The sequence below is a fragment of the Gasterosteus aculeatus genome, chromosome 10, assembly GCF_964276395.1.
Source record: "Gasterosteus aculeatus chromosome 10, fGasAcu3.hap1.1, whole genome shotgun sequence".
Classification (NCBI taxonomy): Eukaryota; Metazoa; Chordata; class Actinopteri; order Perciformes; family Gasterosteidae; genus Gasterosteus; species Gasterosteus aculeatus.
In genome coordinates this window covers 467,338-489,571 of record NC_135697.1, presented here as the reverse complement: position 1 = coordinate 489,571, position 22,234 = coordinate 467,338, and the positions used below count along the sequence as shown (strand labels likewise).

Below are 22,234 nucleotides of genomic sequence, written 5' to 3'. Positions count from 1 at the left end.
GCAGGATTGATCGAAAGATGGATGCAGCAATGTGCAGAGACATCCTCAATGAAAATCTGCCCAGAGCGCTCCGGACCTTCGGGACAACTCTGAATGTGTCCCAGGCGGAGCCCGGACTGCCCCCCGTTGAGCATCTCTGGAGAGACGCCGATGGAACCGGAGCTGTTTTGCAGAGAAGAATGGGAGAAAGTGCCCAGAAACAGGTGTGCCAAGCGTGTATTCATCCCACTCAAGAGACTTATTGAGCAATGGCTGTGAATACGCATGTACATCCTTTATTTTAAATGAATCCATTCTGGAATAAGGCTCTATGACAACAAAACGTGGACAGTGAAGCGCTGTCGAACCATTCTGGACGCACTGTATATTTCCGGTGCAACACACATTTGAAGACAAACGTCACACAGGAGAAGTCCTTATCAAAGCGGCTGTAATGTGAGGAGCGTCTGTCGTCATGGATACGCTCATCCACGGCCTCCATATGTACTCACACAGCTTCAGCTGGATCATTCAGTTCTTCCAACAAGAGAAGGAAGCTTTTGTAATCCGATGATCTCTATAATTCTATGTTAAGAAACAAGTTTGAAGAACTCAATAAACCAGTTAGTTAATGAATAAGGACCCAGGGCGGGCTTCTCCATCACGAATTACACTCACTGACCCATAAGCGTGTCACCAGAGCAGAAAAAGGAGGAGGGAGAATATAACCACACTTTATGGGAAGCAAAGCTCTGACAAATGAGTACGTTTACAAAGAAGTCCAGCAATAAATCCATAACAAGCAGCGTGGTAACAATAAGCTCCGCTTCATGCAGCACCAGAGACGTGTAAACTGCAGGTTGCTGCTGCTCCTCCTCGTACAGCAGTGCACACACCTCTGGAGAGCTGCAGCCATGTGCAGCCATGTGCAGCCTGACTAGAACGTCGTGCGTTGATCAACCTGGATGTTGGGCGGTTCAACAGCGTGGTGTGTTCGTGTGTGGAGAGGAGAACACGATCAATGATGCGTCGTGACATCACATGTTTCAGCTCATTTATGACCGTCACATTACTGCGAGAGTCACTTGGGCAGATTACACAACTAAGAAATAATCAGCAGTTGAAAATGTAATTCCCATCAGCGTAACAACCCAGACAAAAATGAAAGCAGCCGTGAAGTTACTGTGAAGGATCGCAAAACTCAAACGTTTATTGTCAGCAGGGTGAATTAAATGGAAACCAATGGCTGCCCAGGAAGTAGGAACGCATTGTTAATGTTACCATCTGTAGTCAACAGGCTAAAACATGCAGGTCTCCTTTAAGAAATCTAAAACGTGAACTTCATCATTCCATGAAGGCATGTCAGCTGGCCATTACTGAGCATGCTTTATTCAATGCTCCACGTGGCTCCGGGCGCTACAGGGCAGTGCTGCAGCTTCTCACTCTGCTGTACTCGAGTGACGGAACGGGACTAAAACAAAAGAAAGAAAAAAAGAGGAGCGCAGTCCTGGTCATGGTGTGATGCCTCTCAGACACACATTGCTCACTAGTGGGTGTGTGACCCTCCGGCGCTGGGGGGCACTGTGGTCCCTCCAGCCCCCGTCTGTCCATGGCCTCTCCTGCTGTGGCCCAGGATGCAGTGAGCACTGCCACAGCCTTCATCGTCATCCCCGTCGTCCTCCCCATCGCTCTCAGAAGACGACTCTCCAAACTGCCGCGGCTTCTCGTAGATGCAGCAGCCTGGAACACAACGTACGGGGTGAGGATCCATCTACGTGCTCAGATGATGCCTTCACTGACTCGCAGGGAGCTCCTACTTCTCCTACAGCACCACATTGTGTTCAGAAAAGGGCAGCGTGGTGTGGAAATAAAAGGTTAGATTTCATTCCATTTCACTCCCGAATGTACACTGCTCAGACAATAAAAGGGAACACTTAATAGTCTTATTAGTTACAACTAATGCTTTGTAAAGAACAAAGTCTTTGATAAGACTGTTACTTAATAGTCTTATTAGTTACAACTAATGCTTTGTAAAGAACAAAGTCTTTGATAAGACTGTTACTTAATAGTCTTATTAAATACTCTTCTTTACATTGAATGTGCTGACAACAAAATCACACAAAAGTGATCAATGAAAATGACACAACCCACATTTATTGCACTACAAATGTTTTAGGATCGCTTGATTGATCACGTAAACCTCTAAAGTCGTAGACTGAATTAAGGGCTTAGTTACAACTTTTTGTTGTTAGAACCTGGACCTCACTGGCCCATCTACACAGCAGGGATACGGGGGGCCAAGGGGTGAGAGAATGTTCCCCTGCTGCCACGATGAACGGAACCACTGCAGGAGATAGAAGATAGATATATATATAGATATATATAAGAATAGAAGTAGAACGGCCAGGCAGAGGGTTGGATACACATGATGTGTGCGTGTCGTGGTTGTAGCAGCAGTGACGTTGCAAGAATTAGCTTCTAGCCCTCGATTCATTTGAGATGGGGGACGTGGCAGGACATGGCGGAGTGAGACCCAGTGTTTAGGACTCGATACAGAAAGTAACCCGTGTGGAACTACTTTACAGTGCGGCTCCTGAGGAAGATGAACTCACATTTTGAAGACCTTCTCCCTAGGTGCTCGTTGTCGACGGTGTCACTGGACCACTCCACCTTCTTCTCAGTCTTCCTCTTCCTCAGCTTGATTGTCAGGCTTCGTCCCTCCTGTAATGGGGAGGGATACAGTGTTTGACTGTGTCCTCACAGCCATGAGGTCCTGTAGTGCTGGAGGTACTAGAGATGCTGTGTGGCTCCAGGGACGACACAGGAGACGATGCAAAAGGAACAGCTTCAGTGGTAAAACATCGCCGCGTTCCCAACAAACAGTTTGCCACATTGGACATTTAAACTGCGATCTTCATCATGCCAACGCATTTAAACGTGGTAGGTATCAGTGGGATGGATAGGACGTGTTGCATATAGAAGCCGTACTACGTGGTACTACGTGGTACTACGTGCTGATGGGGTCGGGGTCTAGGTGGGAATGCTCGCTGGACTCATCTGGTGAAACTGGACGGACCCAAAGTTAAAGCAACACTAATGTGTCACGTGTTCAAGTATTCCAACAAGTACAGAGCCAGAGCACAGCGCTACCACACCAGCTGAGGTTTAGGATTGTTTATACCGGATCCGGTGTTTCTTGGGTTTGCTCCGGACTGAATGCGGTCACGGTACCGTACCATCAGCACCGGCAGCATGCCTTGCACATGGGTCACACTGGTACCCGGCCTTCGCAGAGAGCCGCGAGCCAGCGACCCTGCTGATGCAAACGGTTAGCTAGCACTGTGACACACGTTTACCGTGATGCCCACGGTACCGTGACGTCACAGAGCTCACCGTTACCGGTGACGTCAGTGCCATGTTGTTACAGGTGAGGCCTCGTGAAGCTCCATGAAGTCACGTTAGCACGTAGCGCTTGACGCGTTAGCTAAACAGTATCGCGTCCTCGCGACCGGCCGGCTTACCTGCTGCGGCGGCGGGGTGCTCGTCTCAACCGTCTCCGTTATGGTCTCACTCGATGTCCCGGGAGCCTCCGCCATCCCTGGAGCTGCTCGCTGCTACTTACCGTTAGCTGGCGTAAAGACGGGAAGAGCCAGGGTCGACCGTCAGGGAGAGACAACGTCTGTCCGTTAGCTAGCTAACGTTACAATGGCGGATCTGAGTATTCAAAGAGATTGTTGACGTGCAGGTTGTGAGGCGTTGGACATGTCTTTGAGATGCGGTCAAGCTGCCACACAGGTCGTCGCACTTAAACGGAAGTTGAAGGTTTTCACCTCAGAACGATGCTCATCTAACTTAATTAAGAAATGTGAATATGGGGTCGCATTAACAAAACCCAGTCCCGCTAAACCACCGTGCTACTTCACTGTCTTATTTATTCCAGCTAAGGAGCAGTCAGGGCATTCGTATTGCGGTTCTGTAGAATCTTATTTCTGCGTGTCAGTTTATTTTGAAGGTCTGCAGGACGTTCCGTCTCTGACAGCAGTAGCGTGTGGGGAAGATAATCACAGACGCACACGGGTTACTTCCTGTTGTATTAGTCCGTCAATAACATGACCAGCATGCCAAGAATAAACATACGATATGAAGTGATATGAAAGGATAATTGTTCTAGGGATGAATGTTTACAGAGGACTTGATGAGAAACCGGATATAAACACCCTCTCCTGAAGTGGCGAACTTGAAAGGTCGCGCAGCTTTGGGGGACAGTGCGAGTATCGAAAGCACAGCGAGGACACGAAGCTTCCCTCGCGTGCGTGCTAACGCTCAGCTAACGTCACTCGGGATGTGGAGGACAGGACGTGTCCTCAGGCTGAGGCTGACAGCCACAGGAGAAGCCTCCTTGTGTTCCAGCAAGCCAGCGAACCCTTCTTTGTCTCCTTCACCTCAGTCCAACTCGTCTCCGCGGTCCCAGGCAGACAAGCAGAGGCGGAGACGACAGCGCGAGGACGCCATTCTGTCCAATGCACACTCGGTAAGTAGGAGAGAAGCTTCAGGACAAAACGACGCAAATCGATGTAGTCTCAACTATCGTCAGGTATGTTTTCTCCAGGTAGGATCAAGTCAAAGGTGAGATCACACATCACCTCGTCCAGTGAACAAGGGACTGAACATATGCACTCCTGGACAGACATGCAGGACACTGGCAATGCTCTGTGAGATCAGTTCCTTCCCTTTAAGAATAAACCCCAAATGTACAACGTTAGAGACAGCATGGTGTCCTCAAGAGGTCCAGGCTGTGTAGAGACGCAGTCCTGCTCTGTGACGTCACATCACTCACAGCAGCTCCACACACCAAATGCAAACACATAAACCCCAAAGAATGATTGCAGTTGGCAGCTTTTGGCCAGTTGAATGTTGCTTTTGGGATATGAGGGAGAATTATGTCAATATTTTGCCTGCTCACACGTCAAAATGATTCTGTGGACATTTAAACGTATTCACAGCTGTTGGGAAAGTGCTGAACTGACTGATCACCAAATATTTGAATTGAACTTTATCCTCCATGCACAGTTTTTACATTTGCCCATTTCAGGGCCGTTCCACCCACAGTCCTTACAGTGGAAGCAGCTGCTCTTTAGTGAAGGTGGACCATTTGTCCACACACACACACACACACACACACATCCTTTCTCTATAATACTTCCTATAAAGCATGAATCACTTCTTTGTGCCACTCTTTCTTCTTAAGAACAACAACTGTGTGTCCATATTCTGATGCTGTTAAAAGGGGATTTCTCAATACGACATCATTACTGATCCTAGTGGCCCCCACGTTTCAGTTCAACTGATGAACATGTTTCCCTCCCCCATAGTGGGGTCTGTGTCTCCGTGGGTCTGGGTGGTGGTAAGCTAACGGGGTGGTGACTGTGTCTCCGTGGGTCTGGGTGGTGGTAAGCTAACGGGGTGGTGACTGTGTCTCCGTGGGTCTGGGTGGTGGTAAGCTAACGGGGTGGTGACTGTGTCTCCGTGGGTCTGGGTGGTGGTAAGCTAACGGGGTGGTGACTGTGTCTCCGTGGGTCTGGGTGGTGGTAAGCTCACGGGTGGTGACTGTGTCTCCGTGGGTCTGGGTGGTGGTAAGCTCACGAGGTGGTGACTGTGTCTCCGTGGGTCTGGGTGGTGGTAAGCTCACGGGGTGGTGACTGTGTCTCCGTGGGTCTGGGTGGTGGTAAGCTAACGGGGTGGTGACTGTGTCTCCGTGGGTCTGGGTGGTGGTAAGCTAACGGGGTGGTGACTGTGTCTCCGTGGGTCTGGGTGGTGGTAAGCTAACGGGGTGGTGACTGTGTCTCCGTGGGTCTGGGTGGTGGTAAGCTAACGGGGTGGTGACTGTGTGCTCTGCTGCTTTCAGACTGCTGAAGAGGAAGCGGTGGGATGGAGCGAGAAGCAGACCATGGTGTACGCTGCTCAAACGCCTCCCGGGACAAAGAAAGGTGACTGACTTCTGCAGCAGCAGCTTGTGTATCTGTGCACATCTAAAGGGTGCGTTGTCCTCTGCAGACGCCCGGTCTCCGTTCCCGTCTTCGTACTGCCCACAGTACGTGGAGTCCAGCTGGTATCAGTGGTGGGAGAAAGAAGGATTCTTTCGTCCAGAACAACATGTGAGCAATTTCTAACCAAACAGCGCTTCACTTCTCATAAACTTAGTCCCGCCGTTAATAATATCTATATTATACTACAGACCGGTTTTGGACCGAAGAAGCAGCATTACCGGTCCAAATGCTGATGGTTCTTTACATTTGTTGCATTTAACCTATTTATTTGATGATTAGCAAACCAAGCTGAAATCTATCATTACTGGTTGGCGGAGGGAAGAATGTGTATTTGTATGAGTGTGACACAGACTACTAGCCCCCTTTGAACCCTCTCATTCTGTCAGAGCATGTTGAGCAACCAGCTCAACTAGAGCAGAACGTCCAAATGTGTCCATGTATTGTTTGTGCTCTGCACCCTCTCACAGTCCGATCAGCGGGCTTATTTCACGGCCCTCGTTGAGTTCATGCTCCATTCCAGTAGTTACTGCAAGTCACTGGTCACTCACTGCCGCCATGTTCCCCAGGAGGAGCTGTCTCACCGCGTGGATCAGACCTTCGCCCTGTGCTTGCCTCCACCAAACGTGACCGGCACTCTGCACCTGGGCCACGCTCTCACTGTGGCCGTGGAGGACGCTCTGGTTCGATGGTAACAACAAGTGCGGCTGGTTAACGATTGATCGGTTAGTTTGATGAAGTCAAATATCAACGTGTAATCCGCCAGGAGGAGGATGCAGGGCTACAGGGTCCTGTGGGTCCCTGGATGTGACCATGCAGGTATTGCCACACAGGTAAGACGGCATCTTCCCTTCTCCGTCTGCCCGCTCACTCTCAGGCGTCGAATAAAGGGGTCTGCTTGGGATGTTCCTCTTCCTCTGGCTTAACGTGGCATCCTGTGTGTCTCCGTCAGACGGTGGTGGAGAGGAGACTGCTGAGGGACCGAGGGAAGCGCAGACAGGACTTCACCAGGAAACAGTTTCTACGCGAGGTGTGGAAATGGAAGGAAGAGTGAGTCTTCACATTCACATGCTCCTCTTTATTGTGTGTCTGGGAGGCAGCACGTGTACTTCAGTCTGTCCCCGTGTCTCCCAGGACCGGAGAGGAGATCTACCACCAGCTGAGGAGGCTCGGAGCGTCTCTGGACTGGAGCAGAGCCTGTTTCACCATGGATCCAGTAAGCCGTGCCGTCCTCTGCTTAGAACCTGGGGAAGTCACTGTTTACTCAGCACAGGTTCATGAGACGTGTCCCACCTGCTGCGATGACACGGAGGTCCAGAGGGGGAGACTGGGGCTGTCCTCCCAACAGCTGTCCCTGTGTAATCATCTCATGATGAGGCTCTTAGATCAATACGAAATAACTAATCTCACCTTTTGAGATTCTTTAATTAGATCAATCCGGATGAATCACTTCAAATAGGGTGTATTTTAAACAAGCGAGGAACTACTGACTCTTCCTGTTGTCCTCGTGCACTTTGCTCTTGACTCCATAGTTTGACGTCTGTGACACATTTCGCCAGGACATTTAGTCTTTTATGGACACAGTGGTACATGTTGACATGCAAGTAGCCTAGCAGCTACTAGGGCTGCAGCTGACCATTCTTTGGATTATTGACCGTAGTGTAGGAGCGTGGAAACAAACAGACGCAAGTGTTCCTTCTGGCTACAACGTGTGGCCGTTTACTTCCATCAAATAACGTCTCTCACATTCACTTCCTGCTCCTGGTTTACCCCCCAGGTCACCAGGGTTACGCCCGTTCTCCTCAATTCAGTCCTTCAGGCCCCTAAATAGCTCATTAAAATGATGTATAAGGATGTATTTGAGTGACCAGTTAATACACATGTAATCCTAATGAATCCATTGAATAGTAATACAAAATGTAAGTGCAAATGTGTGTTTAAAAGTAACTCCAAATACTAATAGTCTTTGCAGGTGACAAGCGTGTTCTCTGTCCAGCTCCTTCATCTGCGTGCACGAGCCTCTGAGGGGCAAACGTGTGCACGACGCTCAGTACTACAAGAGGTTAACTATTCAGAAGGAACAAAGGATTCGCCCCTCCAACAGAGAAGTGTTAGCGAGCATCCACAGTGAGACCGTCTCCAACATGTAGCGTGTAAAGCGTAGGATCAGCTAACACGTGAGGACCTTTTAAATGCTGCTGTGAAACGCCAACTCGGTGCTGCGTTGTGCTGTTTGCTTTGGTTCGCTGATGAAATACTCTGGACTTTTTCCACTCTCCCACGTTCAACGTTTCCTTGGTGCATGTAGACACCAGAAGCCGTAGCCCCCCCAGCACTTCCTGCAGTCTATTGCAAGGCTGAATGAAAAAGACCTGTAGCTCTGAATCGTTTTCTAATATACTATAAAAATCCGACGTCAGTTATGTCGACCAATCGTTGCAGCTCAACGTGTTGCGGGTCCCATCGGTCCGTTTGCACTGCGCTGTAAACCCTGTTGATGGCATGTGTAATGTGCTTGGTTGTGACTGCAGGCGTTCAGCAGGGCCGTGACTGAGGCCTTCGTCAGGCTCAGCGACTCGGGTCTCATCTACCGCTCGGAGGCGCTGGTCAACTGGAGCTGTGCTCTGGGATCGGCCATCTCTGACATAGAGGTGAATACAAGGAGAACAAGTCTGAGATGTTCGTAAGTAGGGCTCTTCTTCTGGCACCAGCCGTGTGTTCAAACTGGGAAATATCTAATCCAATATACGGTTTATTAGCGGTCAGGTGACCTACAGTGCTTATGGGGGGCAGTGAGTTTTCTGTACACAAATGACTAAACTTCTTCCACGAGAGACCGACTGCCGGATGCAGCTGAAGGCTCTGGAAGAAGCTTGTAAGATGGTTTTTGTTTGTGTCAAACAGTGTTCATTTCGTCGACGAAAACTATGACGAAAAATGTTCGCGCTGCTTCACAGAAACATGAAGACCCGTTTAAAGACTGTGGGACCTTTCTGCTCTGTTCTCTGGCGACGGCAGGCAGCGTTTCCTCGCTGGATGAGACGTCCCAACCGCGTCTAACGTAATAAACTCATTGCATTTTCGTCTAAAGACTAAGACTAAATCAAAAATAGCTGACAAAATGAACACTGATGTCAAACTAGTTAGAATTTATTTTATTGTACTGTGAGTTGACGCCTGGTAAACACGGCCCATATTTAAATCACGGCTGGTGTCATGAAGAGCAGAATCATTGGCAGATTGTTTCTCATAAAGCAAATCTTCTGCTATAATGAGAAAGAGGAAGATCAGTAGAGATGGAGGTTTGTCGGTCAGCCTGTGCGTTTGCTGTCAGGTTGACTCAAAGGAGCTGTCGGGACGGACCATGCTGTCTGTTCCTGGTTATGACGAAGAGGTGGAGTTTGGAAGCCTGCTGACCTTCGCCTACCCTTTAGAAGGCCACGGTGAGTGCGTGAGACTGATCCCTGTGCTGTTCGATGGTGGTGGTGGTGGTGTGATGATCCCCTCCATCTGTTGTACTTTAGATGGAGAGGTGGCGGTGTCCACCACCCGTCCTGAGACCATGCTGGGAGATGTGGCCATAGCCGTTCACCCTGACGATCCTCGGTATCAGGCTAGTACCAGTCGGCATGCCCCATTGCTTCTGACACAAGGCCTGTAGAAGCACATAAGAACGTCTTTGTTTTCTCAGCGTATAACCACAGATTCTAATGGATTTCATATGAATGGACCACAAAACGGTCCATCATCTGGAGGTCAGGGGAAAGCTCACAAATCAAGGTCTAAAAAGTGAATATGTATTCACCCCCCAACTGTAAAACCCTAAAAGATCTGGTGTGACCAATTGTGTGACCTGAACCAGGAGCATCATGGAGACCAAGGAGCTCACTAAACACCTCAGCGAGGAAGTTTGAGCTCAAATATGAAGCAGGAAAAGTGGAACCAATACGGCACAACGAGAACCGTCCACCTAAAGTGAGCCAAGAAGAAGATGAATCAGAGAAGCAAACAAGAGGCTCATGGGAACTCTGGAGGAGCTGCAAAGAGCCGCACCTGAAGGAAGAATCTGGCCACAGGACAACTGTGACCATGTGCTCCACACATCTGTCCTGCATGGACGAGCGGCACAAGGAAAGCCGCTGTGGAGGTTGTTTGTGTCACAGATTGATTGAATGTCTATTTGAACCCCAGTTTGTAACGGACAGGCACTGTCTGACATTGTGTATGTGTTGCCGTGGTGATAGAAAGTGAATTGTAGAGGAGTCGGGCAGTGCACACCTCTCGTACTCCTCCTCCTCAGACAGGAAACATGTTATTTAGATATTGTACAGGCGGCGTTGGGGCTCTTCTCATGTGTGAGTAGAGCCTACTGGCTTTTAGACTAACTCATCTGCAACCATGTCCTCCATGTTGAGCTGTATTGAGGGAACGGGTTAGTGTCGACATGCCCCCACAATCCAAACAGAAATGATAACACACTGACGTCATATTAAGGTTATGAAAACATTTGACAAAAGCTGATTTTATATATTCAGTAAGATATGAGAAGTAGACCCAAAACAACAATACAGATCTTATGACTCTAGAGGGACAAATATTGACCATTTGGATCATAACCGTGTAAATGAGATGGAATCAGCATTCACATGATGATAAATATAATGTACTTATTATCTGCGGTTTAGTCCCCTGACAGCGCTAACCTCTTCAACGCTACATGACTTCATTCATCCACTGATGACAGGAGCTACCGCACACAGACACCTCCGTCACTAACGTCACACTAGGTACAGCCATCTGTCCATGTCCATCACGCCCAAGGACGTGTGGACATGGACGCCAGTGGAGCATTGGTTGGTATAAATATACCTGTTAAAGAAGATGTCCAGAAGATGGACAAAATGCTACAAGAAGAATTTAAAATCCAACTTTTAGGATTACTCTCATTCAAGAGGCCGTGTCAGAACATCACAGAATCCTGCAGATCGAGCCGCGAGAGGCATGAACGTTAACAACTTTAAGGAAGATTATATGTGGATAAAAGGGCCACCGTTTCTGTGGTGCCCAGATGGTGAACGGCCAACGAGACCAAACAAGGAGGCACAAGACCTGCAACAAGATCCACAGGTCAAGAACATCACGGTGTATCCAGTCTTAACTGAAGAGAATGCTGACACAGTCAACAAATTGCTTCAGTATTACTCACGTTGGGACAGACTTCAGAGAGCAGTGGCATGGATTACGAAAGCCAAGGAAACAGTGAGTTTTACAGCGCTCCATCAGTCGGGTCAACCAGGACCCAGCAAGCCTAAAATCACTTCTGCAGCAACGAATGAAAACGCTCAAACGGTGATATTAAAAGGAAAACACTGAGCTGGGAACAGTTGATGGCTGCAGAAGCAGAAATCATTCTACAGTCGGAAACAATCGTTCCCTGAAGAAGTGAAGGCCCTCTTTGGTAGTGGGTCTGTCAAAAGAAGTAGTCAGCTATACGGTGCCGGAGTATTGTCAAAAGATACGGTGTAATGTTCACCTGTCTCGCCATTCGAGCTGTACATATAGACATTGCAGACAGTCTTGCATCAACGCCTTACGTTGTTTAATAAGTAGAGGCCAGGTCCTGCGCGGAGGACCCTTAATTCTCTTGTGAGAGAGCCGACCTTCACTGACGACAATTTGCTAATGTGTGAGGTTGAAAGTATCTTTAATGGACGACCACGCACCGATGATCCGTGTGACATGGAGCCTTTGACTCCCAATCATCTGCTACTTATGAAAGAGCTGGGAACATTCAACAAAGACGATCTGTATCAGGAAGACGCTGGAGGCAAGTCCAGCATCTCGCAGATCTGTCTGGACCAAGAGCACCTACCTCTCCTCCAGGAGCGACCAAGTGTTCAAGTAGGAAAAGAAACTTCCAGCATGGAGATGTGGTGTTACTAGTGGATAGTTCTTCTCCACGAGACACATGACTAATGGGAAGGATCATCCAGAGCAAAGCTGCAGACCTGTTAATAAACTGTCTTTATTTGCAAGAAGCCACTTGAACATAAGATCATATAATGAAAGAGCACAGTACTTCTACCGTGTGACGGAATGAGCTTTGTGTTAACCAAATACACAAAAAGCTCATTCTGTCACACGGTAGGAAAACTGTGCTCTAGTGCCTCATCTCAGTTACACCTGCTGCAAACATGACGTCAATATAAGCAGGAAAACAAAGGGGGCATCATGCCAACATCTGCATCCAATATAATGTCCTCAATATTCCACTACCCAATTTGTCCACTTTGTTCCAGTGTGTGCACGGGAAGCAGTGCAGACACCCTTTCACCAACCGAGCCCTGCCCATCATCACTGATGCCATGGTGGACATGGAGCTGGGAACCGGTGACAGCAACACTACGCATCAGAAGCAAACACACGGGGCGCCGCCGCGTGATGTGCGCTCACTTCCTGTGTTTGGCTTCTGTAGGCGCCGTGAAGGTGACCCCTGCTCATGACCATACGGACTTCCTGCTGTCACAGAGACATTCTTTGCCACGCGTCACTGTGATTGGAGGAGATGGGACCATGACTCCGCCCTGTGGAAAATGGCTTGAGGTGCATTGAGACCACTGTTATAATGGGTGGATCTTCACGGTGGATTAGTGATAGAAGACAACTGGAATGTGTGTGTCTCAGGGAGTGAAGCGGTTCGATGCCAGACAGCTGATTGTGGATGCCCTGGTTGAGAAGGGGCTGTTCAGAGGGAAGAAGACTCACCCCATGACCTTACCTGTCTGCAGGTTAGTATTCAGACCTTCTGTCTGTGTCTCTTTTTCCTCTTTCTTCTTTACAACACGCAGGCTAAAGGCTGCGGCCTTTAGCCTGGAACGTGGAATAAACTCAGTTTAGGAGAGAGAGAAGCGAAAAGCACCTCTACTAATGAGTCGAGCAATGCACCAATTAAACGGTTAGAATAGGACTACTGTTAATGTTTGTGTCCTTCTTCCCTCCTCCCTCCTTTCCTCAGCCGCTCAGGGGACATCATCGAACCTCTTCTAAAGAAGCAATGGTTCGTACGCTGTGACGAAATGGCTGAAAAAGCGATCCAGGTAAGTTGGTTGAGATGTTGACATGGAGGAGAACCTGGTTGCATTACTTACTTTTAAGCTGTGGTTCTTAACCATTCTTTAGTGATGTACCCATTTCCTTCAGCCAAGTGCCCCCTAAAATTAAATGGATGCTCGTTTTAAATTCATTTAAAAGTAATCTCATGTAGCCTTGGAAGGCCTTAACGTTCCCCCATTCAAGAACTACGGCTTTAACGTAACCATGTCGGGCGCCATCATGTAAATGTAGATCTATAAAATGCTTAAAAATGGAGACTGCTTGTTTCCCTGTCAGGCTGTGGAGGACAAGCAGCTGGAAATCATCCCTCACTACCACACTAAGACATGGAATAACTGGCTGTCCAACATCAGGTGGGCTGTCCTGACCTGCTGGTGTTACTGGTGTGATGTGTGTGTGAAATGACAACAATGCAGCTCTGTTTCCCTTGCAGTGATTGGTGCATTTCCAGGCAGCTTTGGTGGGGTCATCAGATCCCTGCTTACCAAGTGGTCTTCCCTAATGCCACCGACAAACAAGAGGTTGGGTTTTAAGAATAACACCACGAAATGTTACACTGACTTCATCCAACGGAAGACTGGATCCCGTCAGTCTGTCCTAGTCTAAGGACACGGGACGTGTGTGTGTTTCTCATAGGAGCTGTGGGTTTGGGGACAGACTGAGGACGACGCCCGGCACCGAGCTGCCGTTAAATATGGAGTGAAGCCAGAAGACGTCACTTTGACTCAGGGTGACTGGTCTTATCTGTTAAGGGAAAAGCTCTGCCATTTAGCACCTCCCATATTATTGCTTGTGTTGTGCTGCCTCCTCACGTACTACTCTCCACCCCCCGTTATGATGTCATACCGCCTCCCCAGTCCTGCCCTGCTTTCCTAAGGCTGACTTTCTGCTGTGGTAGCAAACCTGTCCAGCAGCCAGGTCTCCACTCACCTTTCCCCGCCTGCAGCCAGCGAATGTGCATGTGTCCTGTCTTTTTTTAGAATTTATTTTTTAATGTTAATTCACATTAACATTTACACGCAGATGTCGGACAGTAAATAACATAAAAGCAACACATCTCTTACTGTGGCTACAGATTTTCTACTTACCCACATTCTTTACCCTCCTCACGTACTACTCTCAACCCCCCGCCGTCGTGGTTTGCCGTCGTGGTTTGCCGTCGTGGTTTGCCGTCGTGGTTTGCCGTCGTGGTTTGCCGTCGTGGTTTGCCGTCGTGGTTTGCCGTCATGGTTTGCCGTCCCTGTCATGAAGTGTGCGAGCTCTTCCAGTTTCGTGGGATCAGCTTTGCTGCCACAATCAAACTTGTAAATGAAAGAATGTCTTTGTTGATTGGTCTTCATGCGTTCTGTGGCAGACCCTGATGTCCTGGATACGTGGTTCTCCTCAGGGCTCTTTCCCTTTGCAATGCTTGGCTGGCCTGAGCAGGTACTGCATCAACACCAGCAGAACACGGTCCTCAATAAACCGCCCCGTCTCTTTATAACCACACCTTCACTTTCCACAGACCAATGACCTTCAGCGCTTCTACCCGAGCTCCATTCTGGAGACGGGCAGTGACCTCCTCTTCTTCTGGGTGGCGAGGATGGTGATGCTGGGCACAGAGCTGACGGGGCAGCTGCCCTTTAAACAGGTCCTTAGTCAACGACAAACAGGTCAGATGCAAACATTTAAATGCAGAAGTGCGTAAGCGCATCCTGCTGTGTTTCTCTCTCCCTTTCAGGTTCTCCTCCACTCTATGGTGAGAGACAAACATGGCAGGAAGATGAGCAAATCTCTGGGAAATGTCATTGACCCATTAGATGTTATACACGGAGTTTCTCTCGAGGTAGGTATACCTGGTCTGGTCCATGAGGCAAATATCTGCTAATGATTATAATCCCACTGAATGAGAGGACGGGAAGGGTCGGGTCGCCCCAGCAGGTTGACCCAGACTTCTTCTCAATGGCATTTCCCAGTTCATCCTGGAGGATCCCGATGCGCTTCCGGGCCGGCTGGGAAATAGAATCCTTCGATGTCATGTGTACACAATCAACAAAGTAAACGATGTACAATACGTCCACTGCATTTGATTCAAATGATTCATACCATGAGAGTAGTATACAAAATAATGATGGAAAAGTGACAAATAATAATAGTCTAAGGGGGAGAAAACAATAAAGAAAGGTCTACAGCAGCTTATATATGGGCTGGTCCAGTCTAAGCTGAGCCAGCCCTAACTAAGCGCTATCAAAGAAGCCTTAGGCCTACTCTACTACTACTAGCTCTAGGCTATAGATATTTTAATACAAATATGTTCAACAAAAGGTTTGTTATCCCTGAGAGTTAAAGGACACAGCCTGATGGATGATAACTAATAAACCATTGTTATGTAGAAAGTCACATAGTTGATCTCTCAAGGATCTTCGAGAGGAAGGGCAGATTAGAGACAGGTCTTAAGAGGAGGTTTAATTACAGCTACCTTGAAGGACTGATGCATGTCAAGACAGATTCATAATGTCTAGTAAAGACGTGCTAACTAAAGGAAAAACTACTTCAAGCAGCCAAGTCGGGATGGGACCCAAGAAACCGCTCTACGGGGAGCAAAGCCAGCAGTGTTTGGGGCTGTTTCTAAGGCTTCTACATTTGAGGATACAGCAGAGTGAAAACGGGTTTGCCTTTGCATGCTTGTCACACCCAAATGTTTCAGATCATCAAAACAAATGTAAATATTATATATATATATACATATAAACAAAAATGCAGAAAAAAACCCAAACCTACATGGCCCTTTCTAAAAAGGGGTTTTAATGGGGGGGGGATCCCTTTTTCACACAGGGCCATGTAAATTAAATCCATTTAAAATCTGTATTTAGTGTTTACGTGTTACTTTGTCTAATATTTAAATCTGTTTGATGATCTGAAACATCTAAGTGTGACAAACATCAGGAAGGGGGCAAACACTTTTTCCCACATCTGTGTATGGGTGCTGGTTTTCTCTCATAGTATCATTAAATAAGTCATTACTACTGAGGTCCACAGGAGTAAACATGCATACGAGCACACACCTGAGGGAGGAGGCCAACTCAATCAAGTGGACCTGCAGAATGTGTGTTGGGCTGCCCGGCTGGGACGGGTACCGCTCTGAGGCTCTCGGACCTGAGTAGTTGCTTGTTTCCTCACAGAGGCTTCAACAGAAAGTGAAGGAGGGGAACCTGGACCCCAGGGAGAGGCTGGTTGCCATGGGAGCGCAGGTCAGCCCCCGTCTCTCCTGTGTGTTGACCTGTGGCTCACTGAGTCTCTCATCTGTCACTTCCATCTGCTCCCCTGCAGAGCAAAGACTTCCCCAAAGGGATCCCTCAGTGTGGGACCGACGCCCTGAGGTTCGCCCTCTGCTCCCACAAGATGCAGGGTGAGAGACTGGTGTCCCCGTGGGCGACTGTGGGTGTGTGAGACAGGAGGAGAAGACGGAGAGCCTGAGGAGACGTGAGCAGTGTTTCATCACTCGCTGGCTCCTCAACACTGACACAGCTCTCAGATCACCCAAACAAATGTCCCTTCCCATTGCTTCAATTCTTGAGAGTTCACCTCAGTGACTTGTGTCAGGGACATTTGCTGTCATTGTAGACTAGGGCTCATGTGAAATAATGAGATGTATCTGAACCATTGAGTATTGAAGCTTTAAAGGGGGACGCTTAATATGTTTTGGTTAAAATAACTCTTTAATAACACTTGACTAGTGTATAATTCAGGCGCTGGTACGACTCATTTGTCCTTCAACTTGATTTGGATCAACTCATGAACTGTGATCATTCGCCTTGGGTCTACTCACGCTCTCACTATGTGGGATTCCTCTTCAGGAGAAGACATCAGTCTGTCCATCTCTGAGGTCCTGAGCTGCAGACACTTCTGTAATAAAATGTGGCAGACGCTGAGGTTCACACTGGGAGTGCTGGGTGACAACACAACACCAGTGGGAACTCTGGAGGAGGTACAGCAAAGACACTGACTTTCCTAGCAGGACACATTTATTTATCTACTCATGAAACATTAAATGTGGTCATCAAAGCAATTTTGACAAAAACATGTAGAGCACTACTTAAAATGACCTGATTTTATGAGCCTCGTTCAAACGGTACATTTTCTATTAAATAAATACCTATAATTGTAAATCATATTTGACGTTGTCATGACGTCGTGCCATGTGGCAGCAAAGTGCTTCATCAATTCATATTTACACCATTTAAAGCCCTCAGACACTCAAAGACTGACCTGGTCAGGGGTCAGGGTTTAGGGGGGGCATATTGGGCCGTAGCATTTCTTGGGGGTGGTGGCATTTGGGGGATCAGCCCCCCCTGTTCTCCTATAACACACCGGTCTAAACTCGGTATCTGTTATTATATGAACTTGTTCATTGATTTTTGAATGTTGTGTGATTGAATGCTTTGAAAGTTGCCTATAAATATAACACAGCCGTGTGTCTGTTAGACACAACGGACGTGAGCGGTAAGTCCTATAAAAGATGATATCAATGTTTCAGACGAGTGCTGTGAGCAGCTTGGACCGTTGGATCTGCTCCAGACTCTACAGCACCGTAGTGGAGTGTGAACGGGCCCTGGAGGCCTACGAGCTGCACGCTGTCACTTCTGCACTCTACTCCTTCTGGGTCCACAGCCTGTGTGACGTCTACGTGGTGAGGAGCTCAACGTGCTCTTTACTTTACTCACTGCTCACCTTCAGGCTAAAGTACACGTCTTTGCATCAGGCCTGTCCTCATCACAGTGCATCTCATAGAAGGAACATAGACTTTTTACCCAAAATGAAGACTTCCATGTTGTGCTACATTCCAGCTAATGTACACGTTGTTCCATCAAAAAGATTTGTGTACATATATCACAAAGTTACAGTGGCGCTGAAGTGCAAAACACAACGGCAAATAGGAAAGCACAACAACATTAACTCCTTACGGAAAGGGGAGGGCCTTATAGCAGAGGACGGGCCCTTCTGAGTGGACAGAGGGACTGTCTGTCTTTTAACAGGAAGTGATACAAGGCTCTCCAGTGTCACGCACTGAGCGAGACAGTCACGCATTTCAGTCTCTTGTCACGCACTCCCGCCACACACCAACTCCTAACGCCAAGGAATCGGACTCGGTCCCCGAGCCGTGTCGGCCGTAGCGTCCGCCATTTCCCAGCTTTCAGAATCCGATTGCGCAAATAGTTAAGGAGTCGCGGTAATTTGAATCCTCCATGTCACTTTCCATCGCAGGCAAAAGGCTTCAGATTAAGAGGGTTAAAAGACACAGTCCGTCTGTCCAATCAGAAGGGCCCGTCCTCTGCTTCCTGCTATAAGGCCCTCCCCTTTCCGTAAGGAGTTGATGTTGTTGTGTTTTGCACTTCAAGGCCACCGTAGAAATTAGCATCAGAGGGCTACACAGTCTGTACACATGCAACATCAAAGTAGCTACAGCATCAATTTGGGTCTTAAAAAGGTATATTATATTATAAAAAGTGTGTTTCACATACTAGATAAAGTAATTATGTACTATTTTATAATCAAGCTAGTGTAACTTGGAGGCTGGAGGAACCCTTTCAGCTCAGTATCATTCGGTTCTTTTAGCATGCAGCTACTTCCATGCTAACTGTATTTACTATTAGCTATTAGGTGTGTTTTCAATAGAAATTGAGCACGATTAAAATATTGTATGCGTAAAGCAACCAAACGCACAGAACATATGTTTACTTGCTGAATGCTAGCATGCTACGAGCTATGCTAACCAGCTTACCAAGGGCCCAAGTAAAAGGACTGGTTATAGTTGCAGGTGTGCTTCATGTAACACTGACGTACTGGCCGTGGTTTCATCAGCCCGTTCATGCCGCTGTTCATAGAGCGTCTTGTTAACAGCTCAGTCTATAGTTCCATATTTATGCCGTTTTAAATCCAATATTTAAATATGTTGAACTCACGTCTTCACGTAGACCAAATGTCGACCTTAATGATAACATTGTTACGACATTATCAAGAAATTAGCCTTTTTTTTTGCACGTCGCTCTTTCAACCACATTTTAGTCGGTTGGAAACACGTAGGAATGAGCTCTTGGCGGCTGAGGAAACCCGCTGACATGAGGCCTGGCGCTCGCGGGCTCTGTGTCTGTGTTCAGGAGCATATGAAGCCGGCGCTGGTCCTCCCTGACACACAGGTGGCCCCCAGCATCCTGTATCACTGTGTGTCCACGTCCCTGGCCCTGCTCTCCCCCTTCATGCCCTTCATCACCGAGGAGCTGTGGCAGAGACTTCCCCGAGCTGCTGCCCACAGCGCTCTGTGTTTACAGCCGTACCCCCGCTCCGCTCAGCTGGTAGGACGCCTTGTTTCCTGCGTGACGCTGTGGTGTAGTCCAGTAATGCAATAATGATTCTCAAAAGGACGATTCCGACTGTGGCTGATGACACTTCTATTGAGGGTTATCTGCTGACATTGATGGGGGAGGCTGTGGTTTGCAGGTGGAGGGGGTCCGTTTAGTCTGATTTATGATGCGTTTAACTTTCCATGTGTTTTAGCTGATGTGTTCTTATTTTCAACATCCTGCCAGGCACACTGGCATTTCCCTGAAGAGGAAAAGGATTTCCTCCTGGTGCAGGAAGTGATCCGAGTGGCCCGGTCACTACGAGCCCAGTGTGCCATGACCAAAGAAAAACCAGCCAGTGAGTCATTTAATGGCTCAAAAGGATCACGTTAATGAATAATACACTGCTGCTCCTCCTGTTAAATGAATGAATGGATCACATAACACGAGGCCGTCGTGTGCTTCAGTGTGGGCCGTGTGCTCAGCCAGCCAGGCCCAGGTCCTCCATCGCTTTGGGTCAGCTGTTTGGACTTTAAGCCGGATCTCCAACCTTCATATCTACTCTCCTGGAGCGGAGCCGCTCCCCCGGGTCCACTCCACCCCTCCACCTGTAGGGAGCCTCGTCGGCGTTGTGGACCACACATGTCAACTACACCTTTACATTCAGGTATGTACCAACGTCTTCCTGCGTCAGTCCTTAAGGGCCCAACCACGTGACTAAGCAAGAGAAGGAATCTACCATAATCAATGAATCATTTCTGGCTTTTCTTCATGTTATATATATATTTAAAAGATAAATGCCGTGTTCCAGATGTATAATGCAGCAAAGACAACAGATAAAAATCACACACAAATCTACTTCGCACAGCCAACAAAGTGTGCAGCGTGCGACAGTACACAGTCAAATAAAGCCGACTTTGAAATGCAATAGAATCAAATATCTTTGGTCATTATTTGAAGACACGGATACTTGGATAACAGTGAAAAATGTGCACAATACACTACTAACATTTTATAGCGTGAACAGTCCTTCCTGTCCATGTTACGGGTGAACGGTGCTTTGTGACACGCCGTCGTCAGCAGGTCATCACTGCATGTCACCACGCTGTTACAAACATATGGTCAAGCCGTGTCCTGTCTCGTATCCGCTGTCCTCTTTCCACCCTCAATCCTCCAAAAATAACAACAACAGTGTTGAAGCGTGCCCACCCGTCCACGTCCTCGGCTTCGCCCTCTGCACTACACTTCCTCAAACAAAGCCCAGGCAGGTACTTTCTCATGTACCAACAAGCTGCATTTCCTCACAACCCTGTTGTACAATGACAGTAAATGTACCTGTAACTTTGTAGCCTTGAATTAAGTTTCCTCCTGCCAACATAAATGGAAAACCTGGCTTCTGATGCCAGATAGATGATGGAATACTACAAAGTGTATACATTCATATCCATAAGGACAACAATGTATGAAACATTATTCAATGCCTTTTCTCGAGTGATTAGTTCCATTGGCATAGTGTGGAGAAGTTGACTTGGTGTCTGACTCTCTCAGGGTGGAATGAACATTGATAAGCGGATGCTGCAGCTCAGCCAGCGCAGAGAGAAGCTCCTTCCAAAGCTGGAGAAACTCCTCTGCAGAGTCCGGTCTCCAGACTACCTGTCCAAGGCTCCTGCTCATGTCAGGCAACAGATGGACACTAAGGTGAGTGCAGCCATGTGTCATCATTGGCTGGACATTTTCTACGATATACAATATTCTAAAGCAATGGGCAATAAGGTCAAAGTCTAGTCATGGTTTGTGGAGGCAGTAGTTCTATTCTTTGTTTCCCTCGTTGGCCCCATTAGGTTGGCCTCCACTTTGGTCCAGACTGGAACCTTCCTGTGCTTCCTGCCATATCATAGTGTTGTTTACCCTAAAAGCACCTTAGTTTAAGTGTTTGCACAGATAAAAGTGCACAATTCATTAATGCATTCGCATTGTTTAGCATTACAATGCAACTAAGCAGAGATTCATGTGATTAATAATAAGAATTGTATGTAAACGCTGCACTTTGAAGCCGTCCCCCTGCTGTGATTACAGACATCTGCCCTGCAGCAGGAGCTGAGGGCCATTGACGACCAGCTGAAGGTCCTGCAGCAGACCCGATCCAAAGAGTAACTACAGCTGCTGTGATCAATTATTTATAATGTTGTCTGAGAAGATGTTTCATAGTACCATGTGCCGGTGTCAAACTCTCATATTGCAGTTCTGCACTAGAAGGAAGTTGTGACAGGCCATTAATCCTTCATATGATCATTGTTTTTCAAATAAATCTGCCAAACTTCACCAACTGTGTTTTGTGAAAATACACACGCACATTCCCGGATGGAGTCTGATGTGGCCACACGCGGATGGAACAAGCATGTCGGACGTACGTACCCATACTGGACCTTTGTCCAACATGACTGTGCCTAGCATCCCTACCTGTGATGTGGAGCTGACCTTCAGTTGGGACCTAAGGTTCCACGACAACACCCATGTGACTGAAGAGTAGAAAGGGTTCAGTAAACTGAAGAAAGCAAGCAGGGCGTTTCTTCTCATGATTCATGTCCAAAATAGAGAATTCTGAGAAAGTGATCAACTCCGACCTCATCTGTGACCAGTGTGTTCACGAACAAAACCAAAATACAAGAAGAAACCTGATGCAACATAATATTGACTAAACGTAGGAGCATAATGGTCAACTTAATTTAAAGTTATATCGGGTATCTTAACAGGAAAAGAGGAGCCCCAACTCTCACT

The 22,234-nt window shown here is 47.7% G+C and overlaps 2 protein-coding genes across 4 annotated transcripts; one reads left to right on the top strand and one right to left on the bottom strand.

Annotated features, from left to right (window-relative positions):
• Window positions 1–1,158: 1,158 nt before the first annotated feature.
• ppp1r11 (protein phosphatase 1, regulatory (inhibitor) subunit 11) lies at window positions 1,159–3,977 on the bottom strand. Its single transcript, XM_040188041.2, has 3 exons — window positions 3,501–3,977; window positions 2,592–2,700; window positions 1,159–1,719 (listed from the first exon to the last, which is right to left on the bottom strand). The coding sequence occupies exons 1-3, from the start codon at window positions 3,573–3,575 to the stop codon at window positions 1,526–1,528; spliced, it is 378 nt and encodes a 125-aa protein (XP_040043975.1). The 5' UTR covers window positions 3,576–3,977; the 3' UTR covers window positions 1,159–1,525.
• Window positions 3,978–4,030: 53 nt separating this feature from the next.
• vars2 (valyl-tRNA synthetase 2, mitochondrial) lies at window positions 4,031–21,778 on the top strand. Of its 3 annotated transcripts, XR_013450947.1 has the most exons (30): window positions 4,031–4,510; window positions 5,885–5,966; window positions 6,034–6,134; window positions 6,593–6,714; window positions 6,790–6,856; window positions 6,976–7,073; window positions 7,158–7,239; window positions 8,555–8,674; window positions 9,358–9,466; window positions 9,548–9,636; window positions 12,323–12,413; window positions 12,499–12,626; window positions 12,708–12,811; window positions 13,039–13,120; window positions 13,413–13,489; window positions 13,570–13,657; window positions 13,773–13,866; window positions 14,491–14,561; window positions 14,641–14,766; window positions 14,857–14,961; window positions 16,298–16,366; window positions 16,446–16,524; window positions 16,973–17,103; window positions 17,653–17,805; window positions 19,274–19,468; window positions 19,703–19,814; window positions 19,924–20,123; window positions 20,649–20,720; window positions 21,005–21,154; window positions 21,533–21,778. XR_013450947.1 is itself a non-coding variant. In XM_040188038.2 (29 exons), exons 1-29 carry the CDS (start codon window positions 4,322–4,324, stop codon window positions 21,608–21,610), a joined length of 3,189 nt encoding a protein of 1,062 aa, XP_040043972.2. In that variant the 5' UTR covers window positions 4,031–4,321; the 3' UTR covers window positions 21,611–21,778. The 3 variants fall into 3 exon arrangements, 2 of the variants coding, with proteins under 2 accessions (XP_040043972.2, XP_040043971.2); XM_040188038.2 differs by lacking the exon at window positions 20,649–20,720 and having other exon boundaries at window positions 13,776–13,866; XM_040188037.2 differs by lacking the exon at window positions 20,649–20,720.
• Window positions 21,779–22,234: the final 456 nt, after the last annotated feature.

What these genes read in the sequence shown, in the direction of transcription:
- vars2 (XM_040188037.2), top strand. Translation starts at nt 4,322, where the DNA reads ATGTGGAGGACAGGACGTGTCCTCAGGCTGAGGCTGACAGCCACAGGA. An exon ending in GGCAGCTGCCCTTTAAACAG is followed by an intron (nt 14,767 to 14,856) that starts GTCCTTAGTCAA and finishes TCTCCCTTTCAG; the next exon opens with GTTCTCCTCCACTCTATGGT. An exon ending in CTGCTCCCACAAGATGCAGG is followed by an intron (nt 16,525 to 16,972) that starts GTGAGAGACTGG and finishes ATTCCTCTTCAG; the next exon opens with GAGAAGACATCAGTCTGTCC.
- ppp1r11 (XM_040188041.2), bottom strand. Translation starts at nt 3,575, where the DNA reads ATGGCGGAGGCTCCCGGGACATCGAGTGAGACCATAACGGAGACGGTT. An exon ending in GCACCCCGCCGCCGCAGCAG is followed by an intron (nt 2,701 to 3,500) that starts GTAAGCCGGCCG and finishes TCCCCATTACAG; the next exon opens with GAGGGACGAAGCCTGACAAT. An exon ending in AGGGAGAAGGTCTTCAAAAT is followed by an intron (nt 1,720 to 2,591) that starts GTGAGTTCATCT and finishes GTTGTGTTCCAG; the next exon opens with GCTGCTGCATCTACGAGAAG.